Source organism: Coffea eugenioides, chromosome 2, assembly GCF_003713205.1.
Source record: "Coffea eugenioides isolate CCC68of chromosome 2, Ceug_1.0, whole genome shotgun sequence".
Classification (NCBI taxonomy): domain Eukaryota; kingdom Viridiplantae; phylum Streptophyta; class Magnoliopsida; order Gentianales; family Rubiaceae; genus Coffea; species Coffea eugenioides.
This window is the reverse complement of record NC_040036.1, coordinates 57,631,278-57,650,049: the sequence shown is the minus strand read 5'-3', so window position 1 is coordinate 57,650,049 and position 18,772 is coordinate 57,631,278. Positions and strand designations below refer to the sequence as shown.

Below are 18,772 nucleotides of genomic sequence, written 5' to 3'. Positions count from 1 at the left end.
TCGTGAAGTGTCCATTCTTTCTTTTCTTCCTCTCTTTATCCTTCATAACAAGTTCATCTTCACTAATCTCTTTGTGAGGACCCGAATTTTTTTTATTTTAATCTTATTTTAATGGCTTAATTAATTATTTATTCACCTATTTTCTCTGAATAATTTATTTCAATCATTTTAAATTCATTTATATGAAATAATGTCTCCTTTATGTTTTTAAAATATTTTGTTAGAAAATTTTATTTTTTGGAGGCTCGTTCAATAAGAAATGGCGAAGACACGTTTGTCGAGACTATATTCAAATCATGAGTACAATAATCTTAGAGATTTGAGGACTCATGTTTTATTTCTGAAATGATTATTTTATAATTAATTACATTAGTAGTAGTTAATTATATAATCGTTATATGAATTTCTCGTCACTTTTGTCTTATCGCGCGCGAATTAGAATTTCGCGAATATCGAATTGGAATGGTTAAACGGAGATTTAGGAAATTTATTTTAGACTATTAAGAGTGAATAATAATAATATGAAAGAAAGTGCATTAGAGGTTTAGTGCACTAGTGAAACAAACTTGAGAGGAATTGAGTACGAAACGCGCACGTGCGCGCGGGAGAGAGGGTTGACTTTTGAATCAATTAGAGCCACACATTTTAGCTTCTCTTGGAAGCTTCATTAGAGCCCAAAAGCACTCTCTCATTTGCTGCAAAGCAGCCGTGCACTTCAAGAGGAAAAGAACCAAATTTGCTTCATCAATTTCTTCCTCATTTCATCACTAAACCTCCACCATTTCTCCTCAAAATTTAACCATACTTCACTAAGAACTTGGTGATCATCTTAAGTTACAAAAGCGGGCTACTTTCCACGGTTTTCTTGAGCATTTTTAGACTGAAATTTCTGCCTTAGGTTCATCCAAGCAAGTAAGTGATGATCAAATCTTGGAAACTTGATTTATGGAAGCAGTAGTGCGCATTTAAGCTCATACATGCATGTGGGCAGCTTGTTTATGTTGGAAAAATTGTTGTGTGGGCTCTATGAACTCCCACTTTTATTGGATGGACTGATTTGGTGAATGATGATGATATTAATGTTGGTTTAGTGCTTAAATTGGTGGAATAATGTTGGGTTATTGATAGAAACTCAAGGATGGTCCAATGAGCAAAAGTGACCATTTTACCCCTGCCATGTTCGTGACCTTTGGTGCAAATTTTTGAGATTCTTATGGATTGATTATAATGTATACATGTTATATGGATGATGTAGAAAGTTTCATTGAAAAATAACATGATTTGGTTGGTCAAATGTGTTGATTTCCAAAGTTTGGCAAAACTGGAAAATTTTCCCGGATTGCCCAGGCAGTCATCTTGTTTCGGTCATAACTCTTTACTCCGATGTCGAAATCAAGTTCCGTTTGCAGCACTGGAAACTAGACATTCCCAGATTTCCATTGGTATAAAATTCACATCCTGGTTCCACTTGAGTGAGCCAAACCATTCGTTTGAAAATTGCTGTCCTGTTTCGTTGTTCACTAGAAGGCAGAATATGAACTGTAATTTGATGCTCAAATGTGAGCTAGTTGTGGATGGATTTTGAAAATGATTTCTTCTGAGAAATTGTAGCCTTATGAATGCATTTTCTAACACCACCAACCACGTTCAATTCCAAGTTGAATTGAGTGAATTGTGGACAAAGTTTGAAACTGACTCAATGAGGAAATCCCTCATTTTGGGTTAAATCCTTAACTAATCTTGGTTTGGGACTTGTACTGGAAATTCTTGGTGTTAATCACCCACAAATTTTTTCTTGGATGCCTCTTAGATATTTTCTATGCAAATGGACCGTGTTTGAGGTACTTTGTAGGCCAAACATTTTGAAAACGGAAAACGGAACTCACATGGCAGATTTGCCTTGGAAATTTTGGAACTTGGTGATTTGGTTAACCAACTTCCCATGCATATTTATCCATGAAATTTGGTAGAGAAATAGCCCTTATGTGGTAGTATAATCATACCAAATTTGGTGCTATTCCGAAGCCGTTTCATTGCTCAACTAAACTTCCAAAGTTCATGGTTTGAATTTGGAAAACCCTTGTTTAACAAGGAAATTTGGGTAACTTTGAACTACCATATCTTGATGCTCAAAATTTCAATTCCCGTTTCTCTTATTCCATTTTAAACTTGGATTACAACTCTAGTAGATTTCCAAATTTCAAAGGCTAGTTCAAATTGAGTGAATTTTGCCGAATTTTCAAAGTTGGCCAAAAACCAACTTAATTCTGTCTTGATAACTCAAGACAGTGATTTCGAGCCAATTTTTTAATATCTTCCACTTGGATTCATAAAAAGGTGTCTTCTAGAAACTTTTAGTGCTTTAAAAGATGATTCCAACGGTACCAAGTTTTCCAATTTTGGACATTCCAAGAGTGAGTTATGATTTTTCAAAGATTGCACCAAAAATCAAAAATTGTGACCATTTGAAAGAAATCTGCGCGGGAAACTGTTCACCAGAATCCGGCCTTGAATCCGACCAGTTCTTGGCTGGATAGTCAGCCGAATTGGTGTTGGAATTCGAAAAATAAAGAGGCTTGGTCACTGCCTCCAATCCGGCTGGATATCCGGCCGGATTGTGACGTGGCCTGTCCTTTTCCGATTTCGGTCATTCGTTTTGAGATCTATTTGCACGTACTTGTTCCCGTCCAATGATTTCAAAGATGAAAATCAGAATTTTCTTGTGTTCTTGAACCCCACTTTTAAACCTCGACTTACAAGGACAGTTAAGGCTCGTACTTGTGGTATTTTCTAGATTGTACAAACGTACAACGTTCCTTGATAGTTGGGGGCTTGAAGTGATAATTCATTGTTATTTGCTCAGGCACTCAAGAGAACCTTCAAGAGGATCCCACAGTGAACGCCTGAACCTCCAAGTGACACATTTCCTTGTTTTTTTGTATCGGTGAGTGTCAAGTGCATGACTAGTTGCTTAATACTTGAAAAATATCTAATTCAATACTTGAATTTAACTTGTCGAGACAAGTGTGTACTTTATCGCACTCGCTCTCTTTACTTGATGTGTTACTCTATTTACTTGACTTATTACTCGATTTACTTGACTAGTACTCGACTTACTCATACTTGAAACTATACTTGTATATGACTTGACGTCGATTGGAGCGTTGTCTCATCGACCAATCCTACTCGTGGGGACGTCCTAGTTCTCTCTCTTTTAATTGCGTGATACTTGATACATGCATACATATGATTGGTAATTGTACATGAACATGTTTAACTTGTGAGCTCTGAGCGGAAGCATGTACCACACCAATTTGGGTGAGAGGTGCCTCTCATACCATCTCAGTGCTATAATCGGTTCCCTGAGCTATAGTATGTATCACACTGATTCGGGTGGGAGGTACCTCTCATGTCGTCTCAGAACCATAAATTATTCTAAGTCGATTGGAGCGATGTCTCATCGACTACTGAGCGATAGTATGTATCACACCGATTCGGGTGGGAGGTACCTCTCATGTCGACTTAGAATCATAAACCAAGCATAAGTCGATTGGAGCGATGTCTCATCGACCCCCTGAGCGATAGCATGTACCACACCGATTCGGGTGGGAGGTACCTCTCATGTCGACTCAGAACCATACTTGTATAATCGATTCCCTGAGTGATAGCATGTACAACGCCGATCCGGGTGGGAGGTACTTCTCATGTCGACTCAGCACCAGAAATGGAATAAGTGAAGTTTTATAGACTTAATTAACTACCCGGTCGTTCAAAGTACTAATAACACCGATGAAACGAACGAGATATCTTCCAAGCAAAGGAATGAAACCCTGATTGAAACATAATCATTAATCCAACGTTCAGGCTTAGTATTTAGATAACTAACTGTCTACTACCACTCCATACTCAAAATTACATAGCATAAGTCGAACTTACGGATACAAGCTTACCAGTCTGCTTAAACAAAAGTTACAACCTCAAAACACAAGTACAAGCAAAATAAAGCTAAGAAAGCCCTTGATCAAGTCCCTTCCCGATTTGTTAAGAAAAACAAAGGGAATGGGGTGAGCTAACGCCCAGTGAGGTTCCAAATAAAGCAGATAAACACATAGCCAAATAAGGTCACAAAATAACCAAATAAACACTGTACAGTAGAATAATAGCTTAATCACAGTTCAATTCAAGGATACGGGTGGCTTTTAAAAGCCAAATATCCACTTGAGCTTGATCACAATTGCCTCCTGTTGACACTCTGTCAACACTTGTATGCACAGCATATAGGGTCTGTAGAACACCACTTTCACCAATCTCCGTCCACCAATCAACCCCCTACCGGGCCCGCACTCCATAAACAGTCGTTTGGTAATACTCGAGTATACCAGGAATCCAAGATTCCAAAGAAACAAGATCAAGTCGAGGATTTTACCACTGGTGGTGCTGGACAACACAACAAGCAAGCACAACGGCTATACTTCACCAGGGACCTCCAAACATCAGTCCCCAAGGTTTATCGGCCTTCTCGACCAAGCCCTTGCTGGCTCAATACAACCGACTCACCTAAGAGGTTGGATACCCAAACAGTAGCAGTAGTTGATGGGATATCACCCAAACAACTTAAACACAGTCATATATAGAGAAATCACATCTCATAATAACAGTATACAGAGCCTCATTGGAAAACAAGTGAGGTCGAGTGCGATAAAGTACACGCTCACCTCCATTTTACCAAAACTGTATTTGGCTCCAACAGTCATAAATCAAGTATTTCAAATATTCAGATAACAGGTAGCAGATAGTGGAACACTCACCTGTCAAGCAAAAGTAGCAATTGATGTAGGTCAACGAGTGAAATCATTAACAATTGGATTCGTTCTTTACTAAAGTATAGGTTCATTAAGAAACTGAGTGAGTAGTCTAGGCTACTTAATTCGGCAGACAATAGGATCCATAACATGGTAAAATTTCATGAGAAAATAAGTTTAGTGCGTACATGAAAGCGCGGCAAGAGAAATGTTTCATTTACACTTGAAGGTTCCTTATTCGGATTAAACAGTTTTGCCTGGCAGTATCGGGAAAATGGTTATAATTCACTGTAGAAAGGTCAGAATTAGGTTCCATCGGTGCTGTTAGAAACTAGGTTCACAAGGCTATATTAGTGTAGAAGAAACCATTTCCAAAATCCAAACGTAAGTGGTTCAAAATTAAGCAACTAAAAGAATTTTCTGGACAGTCTCGGATGAATAGTAACAACCGGGCAGCCAACTTTCGAGACTCACCACGAATCGTTCGGGATGAACCAGAAAATGAGCTTGGTATCATTTTAAAGCTCTAAGAGTCTACTTTCAAATGCCTCAAACGGCACTCAATTCCGATCATTGATTAAAACTTTATGACCTTCACAAGATCACTGGTCAGAAAATTCCTGGACCTAGTCCAGTTTTTCCTTTTTGCTCATAACTCAAGATTTATCCAACCGAATTGGCTAATATTTTGTAGACAACCTCCACACACATAACCTAACATATATCCCTCACACTTGTAGCCAAATTAAGCATGAAATTATCAAATCAAAATAGGGCAGCAAGCCCTTGAAATTTTCGGACAGCAACTCCCCAACTTTTCTAACAATCAACCTTTCATGATTTGTACTCCAATCACATAACAAGTATTAGATCTACTAAAAAGGGGCTCAAAAACATGTTAATACTTCATACACACACATGAACAAGGGCTAGGCATTTCATCAAACACTTGGTATGTGACGGCCCCACCTCCCCCTACGGCGTACCCCAGGGTTTAGCGCACCGCCTGCCCAACTCTCGCCAGGACTCACTCACTCGTAGCCCAAGAAAGTAACGTACTACCATAGAAAATAAATAACACAGCCACTTCAACCCAATATATACATTGATGCTCAAATCCAGATACAAAGCTTCCACATACCAAAATACTTCAAAGCGTTTACAATTCAAGTACAACCAACCCTAGTCGGTACTAGCATGAGTACAAATTCAAAATTCAAAACAACTAGACTACGCTAGTCTGTACACGTCTCATGCCTCGCTCGTACCCCCTGTAAGGAAAACAAATGGCATGGAATGAGCTAAAAGCCCAGTGAAGTTCCAACTAACAAATTGACCATTTTTAAAAGTACGAGTATCAACGTAGCAAATTAATGAGCATCAAAAGTGCATAAAAGTGAACAATAATACTGCAAATAGCAAATCTCAAAGTGAGCGAGTATAAAAATTTTCTAGAAGAAACAATAATCCAATAAACAATAATCATTCCAAAGCAAAAGGATACGGATGGCTCTCAGGAGCCAAATTCCCATTGCATCACCAGAGCTTGATCAAGTAATAGTTGACACTCCGTCAACCTTCAAGTAAGTAACCAATCCAGTAGAGCACCACTTACACTACTCTCCGTCCACCATTCGCACCCCCTACTGGACCCAAAATCCTCAATAAACATTGGTGGTAATACTCGAGTATACCGATTAGTTGAGGAGATATCACTCCACTCGACAAACAAGATACCCATGGTTCGTTATCTAATCGACCAAACCCTTGCCGTCTCGACTAGATTAACTAGTCAATGGGGTTTGGGGTCCCCAAAAGTCGATGAGATAACACTCCAATCGACTGAATTAAAATAAAAGTATAGAGACGGGAATGAGAGACACCTCCCACTCGGATTGAGTGTGGTACATACTGCCGCTCCACACTTACAAATCAAGTACAAGTATATCAAATCAATTGCAACAATAAACAAGTATATATCATATTAGGGCAAGTGCGTTAAAGTACACTCTTGCCCGATCAACAAATTACATATCATTAAATCACATTGGTCAAGAATTGAAAACAAGTGTCCAGTTCAATCAGGTATTTGGAAGCACTCACCAAAAGTCTAATGCCTATAAAAATCACGTTCCGGTCCAACTCCTTAGTTGGAGTCCAAATCTGCGATAAAATATCATTTACGGATATAAACCTTTCTAGAGTTCGAAACAAAGGAGTTTCGCTTCAAGAAAATTAAGTAAATGCAACTTGTTAGGTAGTATTCAAGATACATATCAAATCCTGAAAAATTCATGCTCGCTCGTTTAGTTTCGGTAAGGAAGTGGTTAAAACTTTAAACCTCTCATTGGAGTCGAAAAAAACGAGAAAAACATATTTCAATTAGTCATTATCTCCATTTTCCAAAGGGTACAAGGTTCGGCCGAATTCTAACTTATAGACCTCGATAAACAATACGCAAATATTCTAGATGGTTCAAGTGGTAATCACTCTTAACCCTTACTCAAGTTGCAAGTATGTCTACCTAGCCCTTGAGCGTAAATTTGGGCAGCACGCCCTTTGTATTTACCTATTTTCCAGCCATTTTATGGCTTCATTATTTTCCTCAGCCAATCCCAAAGTCATACAAAATATAAATTCATCACAATTGCCGTTCAATAGGCTCAGGGTAATACGAGTACAAAATCAAGTTAATAACATGTGCGGAAACGAAGTTTAACAAAAGACAGATTTGACGGGGTTTTACGTAACGGACACAACCGAGGCTACGCTTATCAGATTGAGGTACAACTTATACCGTTTCGAAGCTAAGACGAAGGCCTACAATTTTCATGCAGATTACTTAGTCCAATTTCCAGTTTAACCCAGTCAAATTCCCAATTAACAGAACCAAATTCCAACTAACCGGCCTGTTAACCATACTACATTCAAATGGCTGTATCTCAAGCTACCAAAGTCCGATTAATATGTTCTTGGAGGCGTTGAAAAGCTAAGACAAGGTACTAAAACTTTCATGTTTTACAAAATGGCTAAATCAGCATGGATCATAGTAAATAGACACGGTCAATTGGATGAACTGTCTAAAACTGATCACTGGATGCATCCTAGGGCAGTCCGGATATTTTGGTCTTTTCACAGGATACGTTACTCCGATTGGGCTGAAATTTTGTAGGAAACTATAAAAACTCATTCTCTACAACTTTCATGTTTTATGCTAAGCCTAATTCGGCCTCAAAAATCATGAACTGGAACCAGACAGAACTGAGCTACAGTTTTCCAGAAATCTGAAATTTTACGGTTTCAAAGGCAACTTTCTTCATTTCTTGGTTCAATCACTACCACAACCTCTTATATAAGCTTAGATACAACATATACTATCCATACAGCAAGTATAGGCAGAAAATCATTCAAACCCTAACTCATGTAACTCAAGAACATACACTATATCCATCCAAATCGTTATAATAGCTATCATCCACCACAAATTTAAGGTGCTATGCCAAGTTAAGCAAGATTAAGAGTAAGAAATGGTGAATCAGCATTATTACCTTAGTAAAGTTACTTCCAAGAGCAGCCCTAGCTTTTCCTTCCAACTTTCACCAACACACCACTAGCTAAACACTCAAAGAAAGTTTTAATCGTATTAGTTTCTTGTTTCCTCACTTAAGTGACTCAAACTCAAGATGGATAGGAGTATCTCTCCCTTGGTTTTTCTCTCCCTCTCTCTCGGCCAAAGGAAGCAGAAAATGATGAAGAAATGAAGCTAAATGGTGATAAGAAGGCAAGACAATTTGGTCTTGGTCAAGGCCCTAGATGGCCAACAAGTGGCATCACCAATTTCCACTCTTTTTTTTTTCTTTTCCTTGCAAATTTGGTCAACATTTTCGGCCAAAGCTAGCTGAGAATGAGGGGATATTTTGCACAAATATAAATGAGCTTATATGGTAAGAAAGTGGTGATCAAGTGGTGTGTTCAATCGGTAGTGCACGGTACACGTCGGTTCGCACCGTTTTTCCTTAAATCACACGTACTAGGGTTTTTACTTCCTATTCACTAACTTTTTATCATTGCTTCTAATCACATATTATTTCTCACCTAAAAGTCACTCTTAAGCACCAAATTTGATCCTTACTCCGTACTGGATAATTACACTACGGATACACGAAAAATCCTATTTCACTTCGAATTGAAATCGAAAAGGAAAACCCTAATTTCCCTTGATCATTGGCACTTTTCTAGAGTGATTGAGTAGTAGGATAGTATAGAATAATAATTGCCAAATAATTTTCAAATAAAAGGGAATTTTTAAGAAAAATATAAGGAATTTACAAGTCCTCACACTCTCTCTCCCTTAAAGAAATTTCGTCCTCGAAATTTTCTTACCATCAGGACTATACAACCCTAAGTTAAATGGCAGATCGTACCTTCTACGTTCTCTTCCCCCTTCGACGGTCCAGGGTTGGTCTGGGTCGCTTGCCGGGTCCCTTTCTTGTCCCGTAATAGGACCGGACAATTAACAATCCAATGTTTGGTGCTCCCACATCGCAGGCATTCTCTTCCTCTTTTCCAACAACTCTCCTTGGTATGGTTGACTTTTTCACAATAGCCACAAGATAAGTGGAGGATTGAGGTTTGATCTCCTTGTAAGACAGCTTTCAGTCATTGTCCTCCACCTGGGGCTCCTCTCGGAGTATCTTCTTTAGATGTCCCCAAAATTTTCACACCACTAGCTCCTCGACCTACCTTAAAGGGTGGCCTACATCGTTCACCTTGTTCTTGACTTTGATTTTCACTAGATGCACCTCTTTTCTTTGCATGGAAGCCCTTCACTTGTGTCCTTGCAATTTCTATCCTTTGGGCTTTCTCCGGATCCTTCGTAAAAGTTTTACTTTGTGCCATTGCTAAAATCTCTTCAGGAATCCCTTCGTATTGCCTTTTCAGTTCTGTGTTCTCGTGCAATAGCTCAATTTTCTCCGAATATTCGTGTTTCCATCGCCCTTCCCAATACTAGGCTAGTCTCTTTTGGACCTCTATTTCATTTCAGAGAATCTCGAGTTCCTTATATGTACATCCAAATATGCCATCTCATGGATTCACTGGGACTCAAATGATAGCCTGCCAGGCAGATCAATGGATAAGAGTAAGTAACTGAGTACAAGTGGCAATCTAACCATATAACTGTTAAGTTCCTTAACTCCCAATCCAACCATGGAAGATCAAATGAAACGGACGGAAAAGTATAATATAATTAGGGCAATATCTGAAAATAGTAGGCATCAAGGGAATATATCCAAGGGTAGAAGGAAGAAATCGGTCTTCGGTGAGACTTTCTCGACATATACTACAACGTAATAATCCTCTATAAGAACCCTAACCAGACTCTTACTCGATTCATCAATGATAACACTCCAGGGTATTCAGGTACAAGAATCCACAATAAGGTAATTCACAACTCAAGCCGGCCGGTCCCAAGAGTAAATCACCCATATTAGAGATTCCTACCCAGCGTACATATCTAAGATCCCCAACAATAGATCTGTGTTTCACACTTAGTAAGCCAATCCCCACAGTCCGAGAACCTTCTCCCGGCACGAGCTCGATAGGAGCTCTGATACCATCTGTGACGGCCCCACCTCCCCCTAGGGCGTACCCCAGGGTTTAGCGGACCGCCTGCCCAACTCTCGCCAGAACTCACTCACTCGTAGCCTAAGAAAGTAACGTACTACCATAGAAAATAAATAACACAGCCACTTCAACTCAATATATACATTGATGCTCAAATCCAGATACAAAACTTCCACGCACCAAAATACTTCAAAGCATTTACAATTCAAGTACAACCAACCCTAGTCGGTACTAGCATGAGTACAAATTCAAAATTCAAAACAACTAGACTACGCTAGTCTGTACACGTCTCATGCCTCGCTCGTACCCCCTGTAAGGAAAACAAATGGCATGGAATGAGCTAAAAATCCAGTGAAGTTTCAACTAACAAATTGACCATTTTTAAAAGTACGAGTATCAACGTAGCAAATTAATGAGTATCAAAAGTGCATAAAAGTGAACAGTAATACTGCAAGTAGCAAATCTCAAAGTGAGCGAGTATGAAAGTTTTCCAGAAGAAACAATAATCCAATAAACAATAATCATTCCAAAGTATAAGGATACGGATGGCTCTCAGGAGCCAAATTCCCATTGCATCACCAGAGTTTGATCAAGTAATAGTTGACACTCCGTCAACCTTCAAGTAAGTAACCAATCCAGTAGAGCACCACTTACACTACTCTCCGTCCACCATTCACACCCCATACTGGGTCCAAAATCCTCAATAAACATTGGTGGTAATACTCGAGTATACCGATTAGTCGAGGAGATATCACTCCACTCGACAAACAAGATACCCATGGTTCGTTATCTAATCGACCAATCCCTTGCCGGCTCGACTTGATTAACTAGTCAATGGGGTTTGGGGTCCCCAAAAGTCGATGAGATAACACTCCAATCGACTGAATTAAAATAAAAGTATGGAGATGGGAATGAGAGGCACCTCCCACTCGGATTGAGTGTGGTAAATACTGCCGCTCCACACTTACAAATCAAGTACAAGTATATCAAATCAATTGCAACAATAAACAAGTATATATCATATTAGGGCTAATACGATAAAGTACACTCTTGCCCGATCAACAAATTACATATCATTAAATCACATTGGTCAAGAATTGAAAACAAATGTCCAGTTCAATCAGGTATTTGGAAGCACTCTGTTATTCTTGGTTTTGATGGTCACAAAGTACTTTGAAATGTTTATCTAACTCTCTTCAAATATAAGTGTTTTTTGCCTATCAAAGAATCAGGTACGAATATGTCAAGAAATGAAAATCAACCAAAAGAAGAAGCAAAAACAGGACACTCATGTCGGACGTCCGAAAGGAATCTGTCGGACATCCGAAAGGATAAAGAACATCAAGAAGGAAGCTCTGTCGGACGCTCATAAGGAAGCGTCGGACGTCCGGAAGGATCGGACGCACGCCTCGGACGCACATCAACCGCATCAAACGTCCGAAAAATTCCAAGAAGACTTGCCAACTCTCTGATGACAATCGGACGCTGATGCTGTCGGACGATAAAAACGCATCGGACGTCCGAACTACAACTTGGCTGTTTTCGGACGGTAGGTTAGGACGATGATTTGGTCGTCGGACGTCCGACAGCCCCAACGGCTAGCTGACTCTTCATCTGCCTTCTATCCGTTGGAAGCATTAATGAAGCCCATTTTTGGTCCTCTTCAAATACAAACTGTTCTGAACCAAGAAGCGACTTTTGCACACTTTGTTTACAAGATCTCAAGAGATATTTTAGCTAGAAAACAGTCTCCAAAGCTAGATTTGTTCTCCAAGTGGTGTGAATTTCTTGTGAGCATTTCTCTTGTGGTTGAAAGTTTCTTTAGTGTAGCTTTGTTGAGGGTTATCTGAGTGATTGTAAAACTTCTCAGCTTGACTAAGTGAGGCTTAGGGCAAGGAGGAAGTGCTCCCTCCATTGTACATCTAGTTGATCATCTTTTATCAAAGAGAAGTTGCTCAACCTAGTGATTGGTCTTCAAGTTTGAGGAAAGCTTGGTAGACAATCGGTTTGATATTCTATCTTATTCTTTTTGTTTAATAAAATTCTCATTGCTTATCTATAGCGGTGACGAGGTTAGACCATCATGTTCTCTTGAAATCGTTTGATTATATTGCTGTAATTTATTTATATTTCATTTGTTTTGTTTGTCAAGATTTTCTTGCGAAATCAGGGCTGAGAATTTGAAGAATTTATTGCAATTTTGGGGCTGAAAATGTCCGTTGAAACATCTAGGACATGGTTGTAGTTTTGATTGTCTACGGGTAAAATATGCTTAATAGCCATATGAAACATCTAGGAAAGGACTTGAGACTAGGCGTTTAAGTTAAATGTGATTAATTTGTGAATGCATATAAGATGTTTGGTGAAATGTCAAAGAGAAATTTGTGTGTTATGATTGCTACTCTGTGCGGGTGAGAAAATTAAAAGTTCTAATTGCCAAATGGTAATGGCAGTCAAATTGTTAAAAATCTGATGGGAGGCTTCTTAAATTACTCCTTTTTAAGCATACCATTCACTTTCAGCCGGCACATCCTACAAAATATCTGCACTGCAGTCCGCATTTGGGAAATTAATTCAAACCAAGATATCCGAAATATTTCCCCTAAGAATTACTTTGGATGCAAATACTAAAATTCTAAACAGAAATGATGTTTATGATTCTTTAACAAGTCAAGAAATAGATGGACCAACCATTTTTATGGATCAGAATTTGTACTTACCAGTAAGTTCAACTTGCCGTCGAAGGTGGAAGAGACATTCTTTATTAGTTCCTCTCTTTCTGTTCTTGAAGCCTTATCGCAAGTTGAACCATAGACTTTGAAACCCTGTGCTCCCCATTCTTGCAGCCTTTCATTAAGTTCCTTTTGGTTTCTTGAACATGTGTATACTGTGGCTCCAAATCCTGCTAACTCTTCCACTATGGAATGCCTGAAATTTTGGGTCAAATAGTTAAAATGGGGACACGCATTTTGAATGTTGCATTAAAGCTACTAGGGACATAATCGCACATATATACTAGAACCAGTGAAGGAAGTAAGGATTTATGTATACAAAACGAGATATGACCGTGATTGAGTAGGTTTTTCTGCTCATTAAAAGTTGTCCAATTGGTTGTTAACAGTTAACATACCCTTTTGAGGAGTGAATGAGAAAACTAATGTTGAAATGAATTTACTAATTTTTTGATATAAATATAAATACCAGGAACTACATTTGAAGAAATTTGCTTACCCAATGCCTCTGGTGCCACCAGTAACAAGGGCAGTCATTCCATTAAGAGACCACCTACCACTCAATTGTTCACTTGCCATGCTTTCAATGGCTTCCGACTGGGTTGAGAAAAACGCAAGCTGGAGGGAAAGAAATGACCAGATAGATTTCTTATCATGATAAAGATGCAAGGATAGATGATACCTGTATATGTACACTACCTGTTAAACCACAAAAAGTACTTTAAGATTTTGTGAGATGGGAGGTCAGAGTTTTGAATCTTGCCTTCTATCAATTGTCACTTTATGTAATTTTTTTAAATCCAACAGGTGTCAAAGGGCATCCGTCTAATTCAAAGGTAATTTAGTCTCTTTCTATTCCTAATAATCCAGTTAGAATTGTCCTTTTCCTCGTTATTTAGGAGCAAGAGTAGGTAAAGACATAGATTATTGACATTTGAAAAAAAATCTGCCAAAAGTATAATAATCATTGAAATCTACTATCCATCACAATATTGCACTTAAGCTAATGGTCAGCCGGCTGCAGCCCAATGGCGTAAATATACCAATGGATAAATATGGTTTTATTGACTAAGATTCCACTGGGGCCCTCTAACATTGTCCTTCAATTAAACAGAGAAAGTGTATGTATATATGTGGTTTGAAGGTCATATTAATGATTTGGGTTACTTGGCTTGGAAGTCTGTGGGAATCGGTCCAAGTTTCATCCATACATATTAATTACCACTGCTTACTTGCTAGGAAGGAGTCTTGCGCCACTCTCAATCATAAGATATGGAGAATTAAGATGACTCCAAGCTCCATAATAAGACAAGCATAGTGGTTGAAGTATTCATAAATACGATTATGTGTATTCTCTTTTTTTTTGTCCAAAAAATACGACTTTGTGTATTCAAGTAAAAAATTTGGGGGTTTACGCCAATGGGATAGGTAGCAAGTTCAATCAAACTCATTTATTGTAAACTTGTCATTACTAGCTAAAATACTCCAAATGAATGATTTTTATTCTTATGTTCTCAAATAAATGAATTATCTACTTCGATTTTTTCGAGCATTAAAATTGGTACAGGTGGTTTACTATAGAAATGTGCCTCACATGGCTTGTTCTGCTGCTAAAGCTTAGGGGCTTGAAGCACGTATACGTTTTACTATTATTCTTGTCATCATTTGGTTATTTCCGCTTCCAGATATGCTAAAACTGAAAGTCATGTTCTTTTTCAGTACTGGATAGCTCAACGGGATGGAATAAGTGAAAGGAAGCAGGGAAGATTAGCATTAATCATGAAATTCCATATGGATGGTTCTAGTCAAACATGGGGTGCATCGGACACAGTCTCTCTTTTGGTCTTAGTTGTTATAGGTGTTTTCTGATTGCGCTACTACTTTTGTAGTTGTGACCCTGTCACATTTTGTTCAGCTTAGTTAGGGACTATTATGCAGTAGTTGTTCTAATGCTTAACCATGATAAAACCTCAGTAGTTTTATATAAGCAGCTACTTACTACATGCTACATTTTGCTGTAAAGTACTATGGAGGATGCCCTTACCACATTAATAGCGGTGTAACATCCATTCTATCGTAGGAGCACGTACTCTTATTTATTTCTGCGAGCATTAGAAGTTTTTACTCCAAAACGAATGTATCGTTTCGTTTGGACCAAAAAAATGTGTTGCTTTCCTATATAGACTGACGGCATTTTTATGAGAGAGCATCGGCCTTTGTGAATTTAAGTGCCGCGATTTCCTCAGTAAGCCATTAGCAGAAGTCCAAACAAATACTATCTTCCCACGTCCTCTACGAATAAACAACGAATCCATCTTTCTATTTAATGACAATCTGCCATTAGGAATAATGGGACAAACTTTTAGCTAGGCACCTGCATCATATTAACAGTTAATTCCTGCATCCATGGACATAGAAGAACCAAGCAGCTCAACTTTCCAATCCCGCCAAAAAGATGACAATGGATGGATCACTTTTCCTTTTATCACAGATATATCCCATAAGTCTCGCAGCAAATTAGTGTTTGTCATATGCACTCAGGAAAACGGGTCGAATTCGGGTCAAACCGTGGGTGATCCGATACGACCCGATCACCTGTTTATGAATTAAAAATTATTTTACCTAACTAAATTAAGTTATTCTTTTTTTTTTCAAAGGCATTAATCACTTAATCCTAAATGAATTTATTTAACTTATTCGAAGTTGAAATTATTATATTTGGACAAATAATGTATTATATTATTTTTTACTTTTATACTGCTTTTATTTATTTTATATTTGGTTTGGAATAAAACACTTTTACGGTGTTTTTAATTTATTTTAGATTTGGTTTGGGATTATTTATTTAAATTTTTATTACTTGATTATGTAATTAGTCTTGTGTGAATTAGAAATTATAGTGGTAAATTAATAAATTAAAATTAAGTTTTGGGTCATTCGGGTCGTCCCGCCAACCCAAAACCTGGAATTTTCAGATTCGAGTCAGATATCCTGACCCATTTCGGGTTGGCGGGTCAAGTTCGGGTCAGCCAGTTTTCTCTTATACCTGGGTCTCAACCCGACCCGTCACTCCGATTTGGACCCGATTGCCACCCCTAATTATATTGGTAAAAAAATAACATATTTTACAAATTATTCCAATTTATTTAGAAAATGTTACTAATTTCATTAGAAATTATGAAATGTAATCATGGTTTATTAATTTTTAACTAAATATAAATACTACATACGAAAGGAAAATATATTTGACTTTGTTTTACTTTGATTAGAAAAACTTGTGGTAGAAATAACAAAATAGTGACAGGGGTGCAAATTTCAAATCAACAACCAACGTACACTTAATTACGATAATTTTTTAGTTGACCAAACTAATATATGCCATAAAGTAGTAACATTTGATCATTTATAAATTGGCAATTTTAGCAGTTTATATACAATTCACCTATAAAAATTATGATTATTATAAAATGACATTTTATAATAATTTACATACTATTTGCCAATTAAAAGTAAGTTTGATAAAAAAAATGTGCATATAAATCCATATTGTAAATGATACAAAATATATTTGAATCTCACGAAACTTGATATGTGGGTAAATTTACTATAGTTTTCAAAGATTATGCCACATTAGTACAAATTTAACTTTTATACTTGTGACCTAGAAAATAAATTTATTAGAACACATAACCTTTGTAAATGATACATACATTTATTAAAATGCTTAAAACACATAACATTGATGAATGATACATACAATCATATATTATACATTTACGTTACCAACAATTACTAACTATAATATTAAGTTTCAATCATTAATAAAAAAATCTTAGCATTATTTTAAATAAACTTCCTAATACTTGTTTCATATAAGTTTCTTTAAGTAAAATAGTAAATTTATGCCACAAACTAGTAAGTCTTGATGATTAACCAAATTTACTATTTTATCAACAGGATTTACTATTAATCCGTGAAAACTTACTATTACTTGAACTAAACTTACTCTCCAAAAAGTAAGTTTCGAATATAGAGTAGTAATTTATTTTTTTTAAAAAGTAACTTTCATTTTTATTTCAATTTACTTTTTAAGACATAAATAGGATAACACTTGGATGACCATTTTTGATTTATTTTTTATTTGCTTTTAGCGATCATTTGATTATTTGATAGGTCTATCCACCTAAATAGGATAACACTTAAAAATAAGAAAGTAAGTTTTCTATCTAAAATAATAAGTTAACCGTAATAAATTAGTAACTTTTATACTTCAAAAGGTAAGTTGGAATAAATATTAAACTTACTTTTTAAATAAATAAATTACTACTTTATATCCCAAACTTACTTTTTAGAGAGTAAGTTTAATTCAAGTAATAGTAAGTTTTTATACATAAATAGTAACTCTTACTAATAACATGGTAAATTGATTAATAATCAAAACTTACTGATTTATGGGACACATGTGCTATTTTATTTTAAAACATATTTCAAAATAGTATTAGGAAATTTATTTGAAATAACGATAAGATGTTTTATTAATGATTAATTCTTAGTACCTTAGTTAGTAAGTACTCATAATATGCTTGTATAATACATGATTATAGGTATAATTTTAAAAAAATATTTATATATTTTAAAATACTATGAAAAATAGTTTGACTTTTCACATAATCTTGTGAAATATGTAATAAAATTTTGTCGTATTATAAGCTTTTAATCATTTTCCATTTTTGAAAAGTTTGAAAGTTCGAATAACAATAACAACAAATCTTCCTAGTTATATATAGAATATTACTTGTTTATATATCAAAATTTTTATAATTTAACACCTATGAATATAATAAGATGATAAAGTTTTAATAAATTTACATCTGAGACACAAGAAATAATAAGAGTAAAAGCCTAAACAAAATGAGAAAGAATATAATAATAAAAATGACAAAATTAGTATAACAATTAATATAAGAAAATCAGTATGATCTGGATTTTTTCCCTTGGGAGATTGTTCATAAGAATAGGATCCAATAATTATAAATGAAAATCACATGCATGTATAATCTATTGTGTAATTTAAATTAAATTTAGTTCACCTATAAAATGGTCCTAAAATAATTAGTACACTATGATATGTGTTATTTTAACAACAATTTTTTTTTTTACTAAAAGTCTGAAATATCCATTACATATGTATGAGGGATATTTTACCATATTTGTATCTCACATCTAATCATGAAAGTTAATTTGAGAAAAACTATTTTTGACAATAGAATTATTTTAAATTTAACCAACAAGTTGAGATTTTTTAAACAATAAAAGTGAAATATTTTGGGAACTTAGTTGTTTATTTTCCCATAATTAAAAATTTAAAATATGACAAATTATTCTTACATATTTCATAAGGTCATATGCAAAAAAAAAAAGTTTTCATGGTATATTTAAAATGCTTCAAACATATAACATTTATAAATGATACGTACAATTGTAAGTTTCTTTAAGTAAAATAGTAAATTTATGCCACAAACTATTAAGTTTTGATGATTAACCAAATTTACTATTCTTGCCACAAACTATTAAGTTTAAACAACACTAGTCCTCCTTGCATGCGATTCTTGT

The 18,772-nt window shown here is 36.1% G+C and overlaps 1 protein-coding gene across 1 annotated transcript; it reads right to left on the bottom strand.

The window, feature by feature from the left end:
- Positions 1–12,954: 12,954 nt before the first annotated feature.
- LOC113764163 (tropinone reductase 2-like) lies at positions 12,955–13,800 on the bottom strand. Its single transcript, XM_027308242.1, has 2 exons — positions 13,659–13,800; positions 12,955–13,355 (listed from the first exon to the last, which is right to left on the bottom strand). Exons 1-2 carry the CDS (start codon positions 13,736–13,738, stop codon positions 13,124–13,126), a joined length of 312 nt encoding a protein of 103 aa, XP_027164043.1. The 5' UTR covers positions 13,739–13,800; the 3' UTR covers positions 12,955–13,123.
- Between the last annotated feature and the right edge of the window lie 4,972 nt (positions 13,801–18,772).

Bases quoted from the DNA above. Each gene is read 5' to 3' on its own strand.
- LOC113764163 (XM_027308242.1), bottom strand. From the start codon at position 13,738: ATGGCAAGTGAACAATTGAGTGGTAGGTGGTCTCTTAATGGAATGACT. The intron at 13,356-13,658 runs GTAAGCAAATTT...CCAAAATTTCAG, and splicing joins GGTGGCACCAGAGGCATTGG to GCATTCCATAGTGGAAGAGT.